Source organism: Carex rostrata, chromosome 3 (genome assembly GCF_964058835.1).
Source record: "Carex rostrata chromosome 3, lpCarRost1.2, whole genome shotgun sequence".
NCBI lineage: Eukaryota > Viridiplantae > Streptophyta > Magnoliopsida > Poales > Cyperaceae > Carex > Carex rostrata.
Window position 1 is genome coordinate 10826262 of NC_135920.1, and position 18431 is coordinate 10844692.

The 18431-nt window shown below is 35.2% G+C and overlaps 1 protein-coding gene across 1 annotated transcript; it reads right to left on the reverse strand.

Moving 5' to 3' along the window:
* Nucleotides 1-4077: 4077 nt before the first annotated feature.
* LOC144551432 (monosaccharide-sensing protein 2-like) lies at nt 4078-10885 on the reverse strand. Its single transcript, XM_078299386.1, has 5 exons — nt 10341-10885; nt 9552-10118; nt 5695-6626; nt 4947-5134; nt 4078-4765 (listed from the first exon to the last, which is right to left on the reverse strand). The coding sequence occupies exons 1-5, from the start codon at nt 10417-10419 to the stop codon at nt 4339-4341; spliced, it is 2193 nt and encodes a 730-aa protein (XP_078155512.1). The 5' UTR covers nt 10420-10885; the 3' UTR covers nt 4078-4338.
* Between the last annotated feature and the right edge of the window lie 7546 nt (nt 10886-18431).

The window sequence follows — 18431 nt, forward strand, 5'->3', positions numbered from 1 at the left end:
AAAATTGCATGTTGCTTGTAAATACCAGAATTGGAAAAATGAAGATGAAAGGAATGGAAAAAAAATGGAAAGGCAGACCAAAAATAATAGTAAATGTTACAAAGCAAATACTGTCATATCGATCCAGATTATTTCATAGTATGAGTAGTTTTAAAAAATATACCATTTTGAAATTCGGAACTTAATGGAAAATTTTGGGAGACGTGAAATTTTTACAATAACAATAAGGCATGTTCAAAAACAAATTGCAAAAGAAAAGCAAAAATGATGAGCATTGAGAAATTGGATTCTGGTGGCGGTTAGCATGGCAAATTCGTGTCACTTAAGGTAACATAATAGTTTTGTTTAAATCTGAACCGTTCAATCAGAATCTGCACGGCTATTAAAGTTGCTTTGTGTGTTTCACCTCTGACAGAACTAGCCCAGCTTTTAATCGGATTGCCATGATCCAAACAGAAATATTATGTTACCTCAAAGGATGTGGTTTCTAGTATAGCTGGATCCTCTGCATTACCTCATCTTTTGAGTTAGAATTCTGACCGTCCGATAGGTTTGAGAGTTTATTAGCTCGTGTATTGGAGTTTATTACATGGCTTGATATAGCCGTTGGTACCTAATTCTACTTTTGGTACAACAGTACAGTGTACCGTTTGAATTATTTCCTAAATTGTCTATTTGTAATTTTTACATTCAGACCCTTGATCTATGATGAATTACATCCTGAAATCATTCTTCAACAAGTAGTCTGATCAAACAAAAATTCTAAAGGTCAGAGACCAACCCTCCAATTCTGTAAATATATATGCACTAATTAAGCTCATTTGGCTAATTGGCTGGTGCCAAGCCTAAAAAAAATTAGATCAAATACTAAGAAACTAGGCTGTTTTTTTCCTCTCGTCTCAACTTCAATGGCAGGTATAAATGTCATTTTGAGTCTGGCTCTTATTTGCCGAATTTGATTCGAAAGTTTGATAACAACTGAGGACCATTTTCTTTTCTTTTCTTATTTTATGAACAACCTTCATTTCAGATACTTTCTTACATGAAAGAAAATCGTTAAAGCATGACAGCGCGGTTCAAAATACATTCTCTTCTGCTTGTGATCTGTTAGCTTTCCCATATGAATATAACTAAAGAGGAGAATTCAAATGCCTTCATTTTTTGTGTCTCCATCATACTTTCATTTTTTAAAAACTTTAATAATTTAAAATTAAAACTTAAAAGTCAAAATAAAACCATTGGATATAATCTACATCATTTTATTTATACATGTGTAAAAAATTATGGCATTTCAATTTTATTTTAGTTGTCATCGAGAGCTTGTAAAAAATGTACTAATGTGAATAATTTCTGGACGTTGATTTCTTAACTTATTAATTCACATTAAAAACAAAACTAAAATGTGATAATTTTTTATTAGCACGCAGAGAAAATAACATATATCACATTTAACGGTTTTATTTTGACTTTTAAGTTTTAAATTTTGAGTTATTAAAGTTTTAAAAAATGGAGGTATAGTGGAGGCACAAAAATGGAGTGCGTATCCTCTGAGATATCTCAACCTTTGCGTGACCAACGTGTTTGGTGCCTATTCGGGGGTGATGTAGGGGGTCAGTATAATGTGTGCTTTGAGATTCGTGGATAGCGTATTTAAACGGTTGGGATTTTCCAAAAAGTCATGCAAAGTTTGAGATATCTCAAAGGATACAACTTCCAAAAAATGGAGGCATTTGAACCCTCCTCATGACTAAAATATCCAAAGAAAAGTTTGAAATTGTAATACCAAAGAGGGAACAAGTTACAATAATTTTTGAGTTACAAGTTACAACAACCATTTTCTACATTTTCAAAGTCCAAATCGTCGATCCAAACCGTTAGATGTGATCTCTACAATAAAATATGCTTGGATACCAAATTTTATATTTTTTGGATTTTTTTTTTACTATTTATTAAGATGGGTACAAAATTCAATGGTCTGAATTTGACTAGTTTTTGTACTCATCTTAATAAATAGTAAAAAAAAATTCAAAAAATGTGAAATTTGGTCTTCAAGCACATTTTATTGTAGATATCACATCTAACGGTTTGGATCGACGATTTAGACTTTAAAAATATAAAAAATGATTGTGACAACTTGTTGTAACTCAAAAATTATTGTAACTTGATCCCTCCTCAGTACCAAGACACTCATTTACTCTTTAATTTGGGATTTACCCCGGAATATCTCAAGACAACCTAATTGTAAACCAATTATGCCAAGCATAGTGGAAACCTAATTTCACAAGTAGCAAAGGAAAAAGAAAGTAGGTCTTAATTTGTGTATAGTGCATTAGTGCCCCTAGTTGGCATGTATTATTCAGCTGAGGTGGCATCTCTAGTACAATGATTAGACGGACTACTCATCTTTTCTTTCATTGGTACCATACTCTCAGTCACTGTCTCAAAGTTACTTTGATGAGAATGAGTAAATAATCTTGTTTTTTTTTGTTGTTTTTGGATGCATGGTACTCCTTTGTGTCAACTGATACCTACCTTTTTGGAAGAGATTGATTGGCAATAAAGAGATGCGCACTACACATTCCAAGTTTCCAACCCAATTCAAACTCTTCCCATGTTCTAGGAGCGAATGCTGCTCCTTTTTTGCGTTTGCACACATATGCACCGTAGATATATAAAAAAATGTTTTTTTTTGTTTTTTTTTTGAAGTTTTTCGTTAGAAGTTTTGATTTATCCTTTATAATACAGAGAGTCCCAGTGTTTTGAAAATTGGTTCTTATTCGATATTTGAAAAGTCACCGTATATCGCATATACGGATTTTTATTCGGATTTATATATGTAGATTTTAAAATGAAAATTCATATTAATTTGTATACAAAGAAAGTATTTATGATTGACTGTACATGTTAAATTGGTGATGAAAAGTTAAAATATCGATCCTCATCTCATACTAAATGAAATACCGAAATATTCATATATTGATCTCAATTTAGCCGAATATGCGACCGAATATTCAAATATTTAGCCGAATATGCGACCAAATATACGAATATGCGGCCGAATATGCGACCGAATATTCGAATATTCGGCCGAATATGTGACCGAATATTCGAATATGCGGCCGAATATGCAACCGAATATACGAATATGCGGCCGAATATGCAACCGAATATACGAATATGCGGCCGAATATGCAACCGAATATACGAATATGCGGCCGAATATGCAACCGAATATACGAATATGAGGCCGAATATGCAACCGAATATACGAATATGAGGCCGAATATGCAACGGAATATAGGAATATACAGCCGAATATGCGACCGAATATTCGAATATTCGGCCAAATATGCAGCCGAATATTCAAAACCGTATATTGAATCGAATACTCATTTTCTATTCGGATTCCAGGTGAATACGAATATTCGCCGAATATGCCGATTTTTAAAACAGTGACAGAGCCTTATTTTGGAGCATTAAATCAATAATTTTGTTTCTAGTTACAAGTTATGTTGCTCACCGCGTTTAATATGGTCAAATGATAAGGTCTCTAAAAACTATCTCGAAAGAAAGATAAGCTCTCTACGAATTAATTGTACAGTTTCATTATTTGTAGAGTATAATAAATTTCAACGTAAAAACAAACAAATACAGCAAGATTTTTATAACTAATACTCGTAAATTTTGTTGCGGGATTTAACATAGTTGAAATGATTTGATTATTTTACTTATTAATCATATTCCCTCTATGTAGAAGATCACAGTTTCAAAACCTGAATAGGAGAATCCTTGTAAATATTTAATAGTTGAATGATTTGACCCAACCTTTACTCAAAAAAAAAAAAAAAAAAAAATTATATTTAAGATCTATATACCAGGTGACTGTCAAAATGCACATCAAATTTGAATAAAATAAAGAATATTGAAATGTTTAGTTGTATTTATTAACATTTGCTGAAATTTTCAACTATTTTTTTAGCAGTTCCCTTGCTAACTGGAACCTCAACCTCGCTAGTGGGATATATAAACGAATTATGTAGCCTCAGCAAGTGAGACCATATTTCCAGGAAAGACCAATTAGCGTCATCAACAAAATCCAATGACCCGGTTATCATTACATAAATAAATTCGCAAACAAAGGAAAACAAAGAAAATAGAATGAAGAAACAAACAAATGCTACTAAAAGAGTAAGAAGAAGAACAAAATGATCCAAAAACTCTACTCTACAAAGCTCCTCTCCTCAGATTCATGAAAATTTCATTTTTTATTTGGCCCACATTTCCAACCAAAACTCTAGCAGCATTTCTCCATTTTTCACTAAATACTAGTTATCTCAATCAATCCTGCTTTGCCCCAACAGCAAAGAACTCTGAAATAACCTCAAGCGGCATCCCCTTGGTCTCTGGAACCCGCAAATACACAAAAGCAAATGCAACCACACAAACGACCGCATAAATACCAAACACACCAGCCAGACCAATAGAATTGAGCATCATGGGAAGAGTATACGTCACAATTATGTCTCCAATCCAGAATGTGAGAGCACAGATGGCAATACACACACCTCGAACCCGGGTAGGGAAAATCTCAGCACAGAGGATATTGGGCACGGGCCCAAAACCCATTACGAACACACAAAAGTAGACTATGACACTAATTGTAGAGAGTGCTGCATGGACTATGGTACCAAAGTCGAAAAGGTTTACTATAACTAGGATGATTAGTGAGGCTATCAAGATTGGAATTGTTGCCAGAAGCAAAAACCTGTATTATAAATTACAAGGAAAACAGTTATAGAAAATTAATAAACAATAAAATTAAACAAAACCAAGAAAACTGAAACTAAAAAAACAATCAAAATTATAATAATTAATAATTCCATTTCCTAGCAATCAAACTATATAGGTACTGCCAGAATAACTATTAAAGAGAACAACACTAATACCTTCTACCAGAGAAGTCCATGAGACGCATGGCAACACCAATACTAGGGAGCATGAGAAGTGTGGTGAGAGCACTGATTAGAATAGATGCTGAATCAGCGCTAATGCCCAAGTTCGAAAGAAGAACACCTACGCCAGCTTGCTCAAGAATCTGAGGGGTGTAATAAAGGACTCCATTTATTCCAGCAAACTGCACAGAAAGAGAGACATTGTAGATGTTATGAAGGAAAAGAAGAACACTTCTTTCTTAATTTTTCCATTCAATATTTAAGAAAAGGGTTACAGTCCATTAAATTGAATGCTTAGTCATTTAGCTTCCCTTTGCTTCTGAATTTTTGCGATTAATACTGTAAAATTGTACCAATTAGAGTAGCATGTTACTAGTGTCTGGTATTTTGTTGCACGCTAGTTTTCCCCCTTTTGGCTTGTTTCATGTCTAATAATTATACATGTGAAGATCAACTTGGCCGTAAATCAGTAAACATGTGATATATCGCTAGTTTATGAATGATTGCACCAATGTTGTAATTGAGCAACTATTCAATTGGCTTAGTTCTAGAGCTTACGTAAAGAAATAATGACTGTAAGTTCAGGCTTAATTGCTCGGCTAAAGGTTGATTATGACATAGCTGGCACAGGTCATGTTAAGTGCAAACACAGCCCCACAAATGCATGCAAGATTGGTTTAAACTGGTTCTTATATGAATGCCAGAAAACAACAACACCAAAATAGCTAACTGACATCAATACCTGTTGAAGGATCTGGAGACCAATTCCAACAATCAACGCCCTGGTGACCCCAGGCTCCAGGAGATTCTGCCACTTTGGACCCTTGACTGCAGTCTCGGCAGGGTGCACCATAGCCGGGCCCACTGGATTCTGCCCCATTAGATCCTTTGAGAAAAGTGCTGGCTGGCTAACCAGAGCTGCAGCCTGGACGTACCCCCCTGACTCCTCTGGTATCCCACCACCACCTGTTACCGAGAAAAACGAGCCCTTCACCGATCCTGTACCACCACCAGCTCCTTCCGGGTGCAAATACATCCTCTTGAACTCACCATCTGTTTCTGACCATTTCCATGCAAGCTGCCAACCACCTCCTATCCCCATGCCACTAACTGCCTCGCCATTAGGCCCCACCTGGAAGAGACTGCTGTTTCCTTGAACTAGTGAGATTTCCTTACCTTCCAAGCTTGTTGCTTGACGGGATAAAAGCGGGCTCTGTAAATTGTCATCTGAATCATCTCCCACATTGTCAGATCTGTCGTCTTCGCCTTCACCTCCTCCCTCCCTCTGGCTCTCTTCATCCCAGTTATTATCAGGTCTTGGGTGCTGATCAGCCATGCTAAACATGCTACCAAAATTAGGGAACATTGTGCTCCGCATGCTGCCTAACATTTCCGGCGCCTTGTCATGAATACTACCAAAGAGGGGCACAATAGGGTCCATTAAAGGAATGGTTCCTTGACGGGATACTAGGGAGATGGCACTGCCTAGCCTGCTCTGCCCCTTAACTGGCCGGGCAACCCAAGAAAGACCTGCTCCAGGACCATAGATTTTGACTTTCTCTGTGTCGTCTTGTTCTGTTTCGTCAGGAAATGCATCAGGAGGCTCGATTATGTATTCTTCGATTGCTGTATCACCGCCTACCGCCAAGCCTTCCACTAGAAGAGCCATTTCCCCTATATAAGAAATGGAGTGAGTTACTTTCCTGTTCTATATCAAAATCACATAATTCATATTTATTCGTTCTTACTGAGACTCATCTTGAAATACACGATAATTCACCAGTGAAAAAAAATCAGTTAAGCAAAACACCTGTGATCACTCTTGTTTCTTATGCCCATCGTGTTACAACAGTTTTGCGACCTATGCCTCAAATCTGTAGTATTTCCAACCATCATTGAACATTCTTTGATAGTTGCAAATATGACTAACACTTTCAATCAATTGGGAGGAAAAGGTACACTCCATTAAATCTTGACAAGTTTGCTCCTACTGCTAAGCTATTGCAAGGCTATTGTACTGAAGTCAGTACCCAGTGGTTGGTATTGATGCTCCAAAGTCAAACTTCTTAATAACCGGTGATCTAAGCTGTTGATTCTGATGTAAATATCAAATTCTAGTGTAAGAAGCAATTTTAATTTTCGACAAAGTTACAATATCATAAGGGATAGCAGGAATATGTTACAAGTCGTAATAAAATTTTCAAAATTTTCAAAGTTACCATCTCCTATTGGATCTTGATATCCATCCACATAAAAGTACAGATTTTTTGTTTAACCAAAAGGGCCATCTTCCCAACTGAATTTTTAACCATCAGATTAGTCCCAAATGGCGTTCCTCATTTATGTTCAAGGGAGACAGATAAATGATGTCCTTTCCCATTTTTTATTTGAATAGCATGCTTTTATTTTACACTACTCCACTCGCTTAACATTTTTCCAATTTTCCAGAGCACCTGCTTTTACAGAACCAAATCACCACCACCATGGATCTATCTTCCCCTGCATTCTCCCAAGGACGATTCACAACTACCTATTAATCCAGTTATCTACTTCGTTCTCTGTGCAAAAAACCCTAGCACAACATCTCTGTCACGTGTCAGACTCACAACCTATCCCATGACTCTCTCTCTGTCACACACACACACAAACACCTTTATCGGTCTCCATGGCTTTATCCCTCTCTGTCTCACCGATCTTGCCATTGTGCCTGGCGGCACACTCAATTTCAACCTCCCCTCCATGGATACCACGTCACAGTTCAACTCTGCACCCATGATGGTATGTTTCTCCATATCCTAACTACTTTCTTAATTCTTGATTATTTCCACTTCTCCAATTCTATGAGATATTATTTTGATTTTGGTTGTTTTGCATTAAATTTTGTTGACACAAGATTGGGGAAGGTAATAAGTTAACTTCTTTCTTCTATTTTCTTTTAAAAAAATTTCTTTTGTCTATTTTGATTTGAGTTTGATGAAAGGAAATGTTAAAGGTTTGTTCCTCCACACCATGAAAGATCTGGCACTATAATCTAACAATTACAAATGCATTGCATACATCTACTTTTACAATTTTGGCCCTTTAGTCTACTGAGCAAAGCATCCTCTTTTATGTAAATGATAAAGCCACAAAAACAATGAATTTTCTAATTTTTTTTTTTTTAATATTCACATTTATTGTTGACAATTATCCCTGGAGAGAGTTGCAAAATTACCACACTAAGCATCAGTAAGTAGATTTATCATTTCCTTTTTTGTTAAAGGTATACAGCAGAGCAAATGGAGGTGCTTAAGTATATGTATGTAGTGCCCTGACCTGTATCCAACCATGCGCAAGCAATTATTGCGTGAATGTGTGATTTTCACCAACATTGAGACCTGGCAGATAAAGGTCCGGCTCCAGGATAGAAGGTATGGCAACTAAGAACACTATTTTAAGGATCTTTGAAATGTCATAAATTGTAGGTATCATCACAAACAAAGAAAAGAGACGCTGTGCTTCAGGCTCCGAACTGATAATTAATGCCATGAGCAAGCTCTTGATTGAGGAGAATGAGAGGCTCTAGAGGGATTTTTATGTGAAAATGCATACATGCATCAACAGATTTCCCTTTTGATTTTTGGTAACTTTGTTCTAACTAAAGAATAATCTTGTCAATTTTGGTTGGACTTGAATTCAATAATCTTTTTTTTTTCTTTTTTTTTCTGGAAAAAATAAGGCTAGTTGCCTTATGTATTTGAGTCTTAATAAAGTATGAACTAAGGTCCCTTATTTGGTTTCAATTTGATAAGTAAACAAGCAAGAAAATACAGATTAACTCACTGGAATAATTATATTTGTTTTCCTTTCAGGAGCAAATTAAAGGAGGAAGAAACTTCATATTTGACATATAATCATCATTGCATTTCCATCTTAAAGGAAAGCCATGTAGTACGATTAAGTGCTAATCTTTCTCTCAGATTCAAGTTATGTGGTAGATTTCCTGAACTATGAAAAATGGAAAGTTCAATTGTAGATGATTCAAGTTTGATTTGGCACCATACTCATTTATTTTGTGATGCCTGACAACTATTATGGTGATTAGCATTTCATAATAGTTTTGTGGATAGTGTATCCAAGGTATAATATATGACAAAATTGAGAGACTATTTTATGAGACAACTATTCTTGATCTTAAAGTTTTAGCTGTCTTGTGACAAATATAGCGTGTTATCTCTTCCATCGCACTTATAGTGTAATGCAATTTTGTCTCTCCTGCTGCAATGTGTGGGCAGCTATCAAGATTCATATTAAAATTGATGTATTGGACCACTGGTTCAAATAATTAGAAGTTGGAGTTCTGGGGTGTTAGTACCAACCTTTGGTACTGATGTCAGTACCAGAGACATCCTCCATTGTCCTTAAACCTAAAACATAGTATGAAGTTTTAATGACTGCAACTTAGTCATTATTTCATGAACTTCTGTTCGACATCAGATGCCAGTTTAAAATAACCTAAAAATGTTTCTGCTTTTCAGTTGCATATTTTTTTCCTTTTTCTTTGTTCTCTTACTTCTATTAGGGTTATTTGAAACTGTTAAAAATTACTCTTGATGGTACCTGAGACGTCTTCCCTTCCACGGAGCCCTTGCAAAACCCTCTTAGCCTCGGCCATCTTCCCTTTACTGACAAGCCACCTAGGTGACTCTGGCAAGTAGAAAATTGTGAGAGCAAAATACAACAGAGAAGGAATGACCAGAACTCCAAGCATAGTTCTCCACTCTGGCCTAGGCATCAAAGACACACCAAACACCATGCAATAAGACAAAAACATCCCTCCTGAGCCGCTGAATTGGGGTAGTGTGTTGAGCAAACCCCTTGTTTCAGCAGGAGCAGTTTCTGAAATGTACACCGGCACTAGGGTAACAGCTAAGCCGATGCCAAACCCATCTATTAATCTTGCTAGAAGTAACATGTACACATTAGGAGACCATAACATGATAAGGCCACTGATGAAATAGAAAACGGATGAGGCAATTAGCATTGGCCGGCGGCCAGCCCAATCAGAGACAGCTCCAGAGAAGGTAGTGATTATCGTGGCACCAATTAGTGATGTGGCGACAATCAAGCCCTCAATCATGGGCTCACTTTCTAGATTAAATTCCTTCTTTATGTAGAGTACAGCCCCTGAAACAGATTATGTGATATGAGGAATGGTATTGAAATTAACAAGAAAAAGTGCTTCTACAACTTATAAATTGGTTAAATTTAAAGATGGTCACTCTTATGAAGATCCGTGATTGGATGAGCCGTAGATAGAAGTTATACAAAAAACTTACAAAGCCCCAGTTACTAATCTTCAAATGAAATTGAAAGCAAAAAAATTCAAACAAGAAGTTGTAAATTTACCTGCTATTGTAGCATTGTCCCAACCTTGTAGCAAATTACCGATTGAGGCGGCAATTGCAACTAGGACAGATCCCGCCATATTTTCCCAGACAAAATAAAATCAAACACCGTCTGAAATCACAGTAACTTCAAATAAAAGAGTCTCTGACAAGACTCCTCAAAATCACAAATCTCAGGATGAGTAGCCGATCAGTGATACTGCAGACAAACCATGGCTGGATAGGAATTAAGAGTGATATAGACAAGATCGCACAAACCCTAGAACCTCTGACCCTATCTTTCTCTCTCCCTCTCTCTCTCTGGATTGGAGTTTGGTATATGGTAAATAGTTAATAACGCTGGGAAGATGGCTGCGGTGCTCTGGTATCAACTAAATAGAAAGGGAAAATAACAAATGAGAATGAAGTAAAAGCTTCACATGTACTCACCAGCTACACGACGTTACTTGACCACTCATCCGCTCATCCACTCATCTCTCCCTTTTTCTTTCCCTTTATAAAATGAGAGAGAGCCAAATACATTAATTTGGTGTATCTTCCAGGAGTGCGTATCCTCTGAGATATCTCAACTTTTACGTGACCGACGTGTCCGGTGCCTATTCGGGGTGACGTAAGGAGGTCAGTATTATGTGTGCTTCGAGATTCGTGCGGAATGTATTTAAACGTTTGAGATTTTCCATAAAGTCACGCAAAGTTTGAGATATCTCAGAGGATACGAATTCATCTTGCAGTAACAGCCTCACACACGAGCGCGCATCCTCTGCATTAACTCAAAACAACATCTTTTGAGTTAATATATATCAACCGTTCGATCGTAAACGGAGCCCATCCAGCCCCCGCCTAAAACATAGGGGAGTCTTTAAAATTAGTGTGGATCTAATTCGCATGAATCTCGAAGCTGATCGAACGTTCCAGATACATTAACTCAAAAGATTCCCTTTTGAGTTAATGCAGAGGATACGAATGCCGCACACAGAGCTTTGTTTGTCAATCTATTTGCGATCGCTCCCGTTGCCTTAGCCATATTTTCTTAAGGAAATTTCATGTATAACCCTAAAAATCTCGAAATTATGTACTGTCCTCTCTAAAATTCATAATATCATATTTAACTTCTAAATTTTAAGAACTCACAAATTTACTCAATTTATTGACTTTTTTTTTTATATTAAAACTCATTTTAAATTTATAAAGTATGTATTTTACCGTTTATTAGAAAATAATATAACATGCTTAAGAGAAATGTTTAGTCTTCCAATTGGTCGACTTTGAGAGCAAATGGTTCATTTTATTATTTGTGGCATACAGATAAGGATATACCTAGATGTTATTATGTGTACGTCAGAAGTAGAAAAATAAATTATTTGTCCTCAGAAACCGATCGGTTAAAAGACATAAGATTCTCTTACACTAACTCCGTTTTTATTTTATTAATAAAGATAAAATGGGTACTTTATAAATTTAAAATGAATTTTAATAGAAATGTCAATTTATTGGATAAATTTGTGAGTTTTCTAAATTTAGAAAGGTAGATATGATATTATGAATTTTAGAGGGGGAGTACATAATTTTGAAGTTTTTGAGTAGTATACATGAAATCCCCCTCATTTAACACTTTAAACTATAATTTTTTTTGCTAAATTTTCATTTTATTCTGAAAATCACTTCATTATCTTTTTATACAAAGATTTTTACCTTTCGGGATTAAAATTTAATTTATTTTGCTCAATTTTATTCTCAATATTGTGATAATCAATTTATTATCTTTTTAGAGATAACTATTCATCACCTGATGCGATTCACCAATAAGGGCACGTTCTATGTGTAAAATATGTAACAATTTTTTCAGAAAATATGAATAATGTTAAAAAAAATTATACAAAAGTCTCACATGTGATGTATCACTGCTGGTGGGCCTAGTGTGAGTTCAACTTTGCCCATCACAATTGCTAGAGACGCGTGACACGCGTCCTACTAAAAACAAAAAAAAAACTAATAGAATAATTTATCATAAAACCGCATCCCTAGTAAAACCTAGTAAAAGAAAATGACGTCAACGCCAACAGAAACCATCCATATATTAGTACCAAAGCTGTCCTACGCATATCCACATCATTGCACTATTTTTTTTTTTTCAGTGCAGTGATCTAATTTAAACAAATTAAAAATACAATAACATGGTGGATGGTAATTGGGAAATCCAAGTATAGCTACTTTCTACTCATTTATTATAAAAGAGAAAGTTAATATGGATGAGAAGGAAACTGTAAGCACATTTTATACAAAATGAAGTCCGAATAATGCAGATAAATTTAATATAACAAAGAGTGAGGCTAGGGTAATATGCATATATGGAGCGGTGTGCGCTATGATTTTTTTTTTCAAAATCTAAATAGTGTTTTTTTGAGAAAAGAAGGTTCGTGTTTTTCTTTATTTCAACAGTTCAGATTTCCTCTTTTGAGATCCAAATTTGCTTTTCTTTTGGTATTCGCACACCTCAAATCTAAACTGTTGAAAGCATTTGAACGGTTAGGATGAAGAAAAACATGAACATGTCTTTTTTTTCTGAGAGAAAAGCAACATCTCTTATCCCTATATCGCTAATATTATCTTCAAATAAAAATATACTTACATATCATATTTTACAATTAAGATTAATTATTTAAACTTTTAAAAATATAAATACAAATTCGTATAACAGATCAATTCGTAATATGCATTATTACCATTGTCTCACTCATCTGACAGTATCACTACTATTCTGAAGTATTTTTCTCAGCAGCTAGCCCCACGCGAAAATGACGTGGTGAGAGCATATTCTGTCTTTTCCTTCCTGTGATGGCGATATTCAATTATTTATACACTGCCTTAAGGTAAAGAAACAATGATGATATTTAAGTGCCTAATACTGACATATGAGAAGAAATATATTGATATTTTTATTTATTTGCCAACTTCGCTAATGAACTACGTTTTTTAAGATTGAAAGTAAAATTGTAGAAATATATATTTCTATAATCTAGAATTCTAGATACAACATGAATTAAATTTTCTGAAATTTAATAATCACATGATCATCAATCAAGTGATGATAAAAGTATAAAACTGACGACAGTTAAATTTTCAAACTGCTTAATAGATATTTTCAATCGGTTTTCAAATTACACCAAATCTTACATTTGTTCTTGTTGAAGATATTAAATCAAAACATGATCCACTTAGAATAATTAGGAAATAACAACTAGTACAAATCTGTGTAATCAAGCTATATTTAGCAGTACAAACGGCTACTTATAAACTAGGAAACAGTAACGGCTAGTAATTAGCCTATAAGAATATGTACCGAATGTAAAAAAAATCATTTTTTTGTTGTTATAAAAAACCCGTAGGTTGAAAATCAATTCAACAATATCAGAAAATATAACTCATTTTCTCTTTCTTTCTGTCGTTCCCTCTTATTCGCTAAAATCAACAATTCTTAATTAATCTACAATTAGAATGGGTTATCACCAACTCGTTAAACAATCTCAGACCTTAAATCAATTAGAACTGTCAAAATATATTGTCCTGTTTTGTGCAAAGCTGTAAATCAATTAGCACTAATACTAAAAGTTGGTGCTATGGAAAGAAACTATTTTGTATTTGTATCCCAATTAAATGAACATAATTAAGGCCTATTTTGTTAATAAATACTAATTTCAAATAAATTTAGTATTGATGGTAGGTATGCCCACTTAATTCTTTTATTAAATTAGTAATAATGTTTGTTACCTTGTTTACATATGAAAAGAAAGCATATTCAATTGTAGGAACACTCTTAAAAAAATGATCAAAATATCTCCTATATTATATCGGTTTTATATAATTTCAAGCACCTCCCAAACTTATAATTCTTCCAAAATTTGAACCTTTTTTTTTTTTAAACCTTGGCGGCGGCTGTTAAATATAATTTTCATTCTTCCAATATTTGAACCCACGGATAACTCTTTTCGCTTGTATAGTTGTATTGAGCCTGTTTCTGCAAAATTACATTTGGGTCACAAGTATTCCTTGCGGTACTTCAGGAAATATAATAGTTTTAGCCAGCTAAGTCAAAAAAAAATTCGAAACATATTGGAATATAAGAGATAAATATTTTAAGTTCGTGCAAACTTATTAAACAGTTCAGATCTAACATCATCCTCTCAGGTAACTCACCTCATCCGAATTCATCACAAAGTGTGGAAATGATAGAAAGTTAACAACCATCTCTGTCAAAGGCATATTATCTCCTCATAAAATATGTGCTTGAAAGGACAAGACATATTATCTCCTCAGAAGATATATATATGCTTGAATTCTTGGATGCACAGAGTCAGTGTTCCCAGTCTCATACCTGGGCATGCCCCTGTCTATAAAGAAACCAACCAAAGATCAGTTTCTCCCGCTAATTGAGAAGGTTGAACGGAGGTTAGGTGGTTGGAAAGACAAATTGATTTCTAGAGGAGGTAGATTGCAATTGGTGCGTTCAGTCTTGTCGAGTATACCGATTTACCACATGACCTGTTTCAAGCTGCTACAATGGGTCGTTTGTCGAATTGATAGAATAGGAAGGCGCTTCCTTCGGGGAAAATCCAAGGAAAATGAGAGAGGCATATCTCTAATAAATTGGCAAACGGCTTGTTTACCGCGTATTTGGGGCAGTCTGTGTATCTCCAATCTGCACCTAACCAATATATCGCTATTTTTGAGGTGGTTATGGAAACTATATCACGAACCATCGTATCTATTGTCATCCATAGTTTACAAACTCTGTAGAAGAAGTGGTGCCACCTCAGGTCCGCCTATGTGGATAGCTGCAGATTCATTCTTTTGGAAGCAGCTGCAAGCATTGAGAGATATTTTCATTTCGGCAACCTTACGGTCAGTGGGAGATGGCAGGAATATCTCTTATTGGTTTGATCACTGGCAGGGGTTGTCCAAAGCAAGAAGCATCAGACCAAGACTGCCTAGATCTTCCATCTCACTACGTAACGTATGGCCTATCCGACAGGTTTTACAGCCGGATGTAGAACAACTCAGTGATAGCACCATCAGCTTCACAGACCAATCGGATCAATTACTGTGGAAGTGGTCCAACAGTGGCATATACACTGCGAGTTTGGCATATAAGACTATGGTAGGCGGTGGGAAAATTAAATTGTACTACGAAATGGCTTGGCACTGTGCTATTCCCCCAACAGTAAAGGTATTCACCTTTCTAATGTTACAGGGAAGGATCCTTCCAAAGGATGTCCTAGCAAAACGGGGAATGTTTTTTCAACGAAACTGTGTTCTATGCGGTAACTACCCGGTGGAATCAATACTCCATCTGTTGTTTCTATGCCCCTTTGCAATCAATATGTGGTTTGACATCTCTAGAATTATTGGGGTACCACTAATGAAACCAGCACAGAATTTGCATGATATATGGAATTCATCATGGAGTACGGTCAAAAGGAAAGGATCAATGAAGAAAAAGGAATGGATGGCAAGATTTCTGTGTCGTCTGGAAGAAAGGAACAGGATTGTTTTTGGTGAAACAAGGAATCAGCCCAAACACATTGCGTTGAGGTGTGTGGATGAAATGAAGCTCTGGCTTAGGCACTGTTAGTCTGTAGTTTAATGAATTAAAAAATATTTTTCCTTTTATCTTGGGTTTGTTTCTTAACTTATGTAAGGTAGACATGCTGAGGAGAATAAGGAATAGGGTAAGGCACAGGAGCTCAGTGAGGAGTGTGTGCGCCTTTTTCTCCTTTTTATTTTAGTTCTTTTTAGGTTTTTGAATGATGTTGTAATGGACATGTATTTTTAAATAATAATCTAACCTAGGCAGCTGCTGCCAGGACTTAAAAAAAAAAAAAAAAAAAAAAAAAAAAGATATATGCTTGAAAGTATGGAAATAAATGTGCTGTTATTCCAATTTCAGCGGTTGATCTTTGTTGAGATTTGAGCACAATTTTTTTTTTTTAGATTTACGCATAAATTTTTTTGGAAGGTTGGAATAAAAATAATATGGACCTGTGATTCCTTTGAAATAACAGCAGATTTGTATCCTGAAAGTATAAATAACTGCGTGGGGAGGACTATAGTTTTCTTTTGTTTTTTATACTAGACACTTGTGGAAGACTATAGATAGATTCTCTGGGGCAGGTAAAGGATATTTGTGAACTGTATTTCTGTCCTGCAAAAAATAAACATACATTGGTATGTATATGATTTCTGTTGCTCAAACTTACGCCAATGATTATAATTTGATTTAAAAATAATCTACTTGTTGATCTATATATGTTGTCGCTTTTATATAATCTATTGTGCGCAAGACCGAGAGGGACATTTGACTGCGATCTCCACTAAACTTACAATAATTATGTTTGTCCCTGCATTAATCAAAGTGCAAGTGTATGATCACCTTCAATTATGTCTCAGCAACTTGCCACCAACTGTGGCCATAATCTATTTGTCAACTGTACCAAATCGCATAGTTTGCAATTTCAAGGATCTCCAAATGAAAATTTCAATTATGAAGATAAATTTCACAAAATACCCTCCCTTCTGATGCCTTTTATTTATTTATTTATTTATTTATTTATCTCTGAAGCATCTCATTGAGAAGGTCACCACGGAATTCAGTTCAATGCGTATCATATCAAATTTGATTCAATGTAGAAGGGCAAATGGTCGAATCAAAAAAAGAAAAAGAAAAGAAGGCCAAATGGATCATATACAGACCGGATAGTGATAAAATTATATATGTATCTGTTTTATTTTTTAGATATGGATACAAATCAAATGTTAGAAGGATATGAATTGGATATTAAACAGATATAGATTACATATCTGTTTGTCAATATTTTTTTCATTTATAAATATTATTAAAAAAAGTAAAATTCATAATATTTATCTAATTATAGCGGTAAATAACATATTTTTTTTCTTAATATAAACTATATAATATACAGATACGGATATTCAGAATCAAATCTAGTTTCCGATTACAGATCCAGATCCAGATGAATAATATCTGATTAGTTTGCACCCTCCTAATCCAATATGATCCGGTTGGAATTGTTCAGTCGGCATTACAATCCATGCAACAACTTCAAATTTGAATGAATCAAGTGCATGCGGCACCAATTGAATTTGATTCGATGTCCATCTAACCCCACTCCGGTCACCACAGTCCACAGTCCCCTGGGTGCAATTGATTAGATTTACAAGTGGGCCCTTGTTACAATTTTTCTCCTTTGTAATCAGCAGACGTGACATAAATAAGCAAACAGGCTTCTTCTATAAGACGGGCCCTCAATTTATCTCCGGCCTATTATGTGGGCCCATTTTCTTCTTCCCTGCTTACACTTCATGGTGGTCCCTCGCCAATGTTAACTGCACCATGGGCCCCACTAGGAGGTGGATGTTTTAACTTTTCTTAAGCAAGTTGATCAAGTGGTTAACTGAGGTTATTTTCTCCAGTCATACGAAATCAATGGAGACTGGAGAGTTCCAGAAAAATATCTGCAACATTAAGACACAATGTTTGAATTGATGAAAAATAAATAAATTCAAAACAGTATGCAAATATTTTGTTTTATGTGGGTATCTGTAAGACACTGTTGAAATCAATTGACTGGTAATTCGTGATATTTGAATCTGATTGTACAACTCGGTATGTCAATATGACAATATTTTTTATTAGAGGAATTAGCTATCACTTATCAATTTGTCTAATTTTAAAACAAAAATCTCAAAATAAATTCAAAATTGCCTACAGGCTTGACAAGTAACTTCACGAGCACGAGTCAACTCAAGCATTTAACGAGTTGAGCACGAACACAATTGTCAACTCGGTATTATCTTCTCAACTCGAGTTGACTCGCTCGTTAACTTAATGAACCAAGCACGAGCATACCCAACTCGCTCGAACTTGGATCATTAATAGCCCTAATCTGGACTGTATTTCAGTATTTTAAAATTTTGGATTGGATCTAATTTTTTATGCGAATTGCTTATCCGATCAGGATCCAATTCCAATGATCTGAAATGGACTGCTTATTAGAGACATTCAGTGATTTCTGTA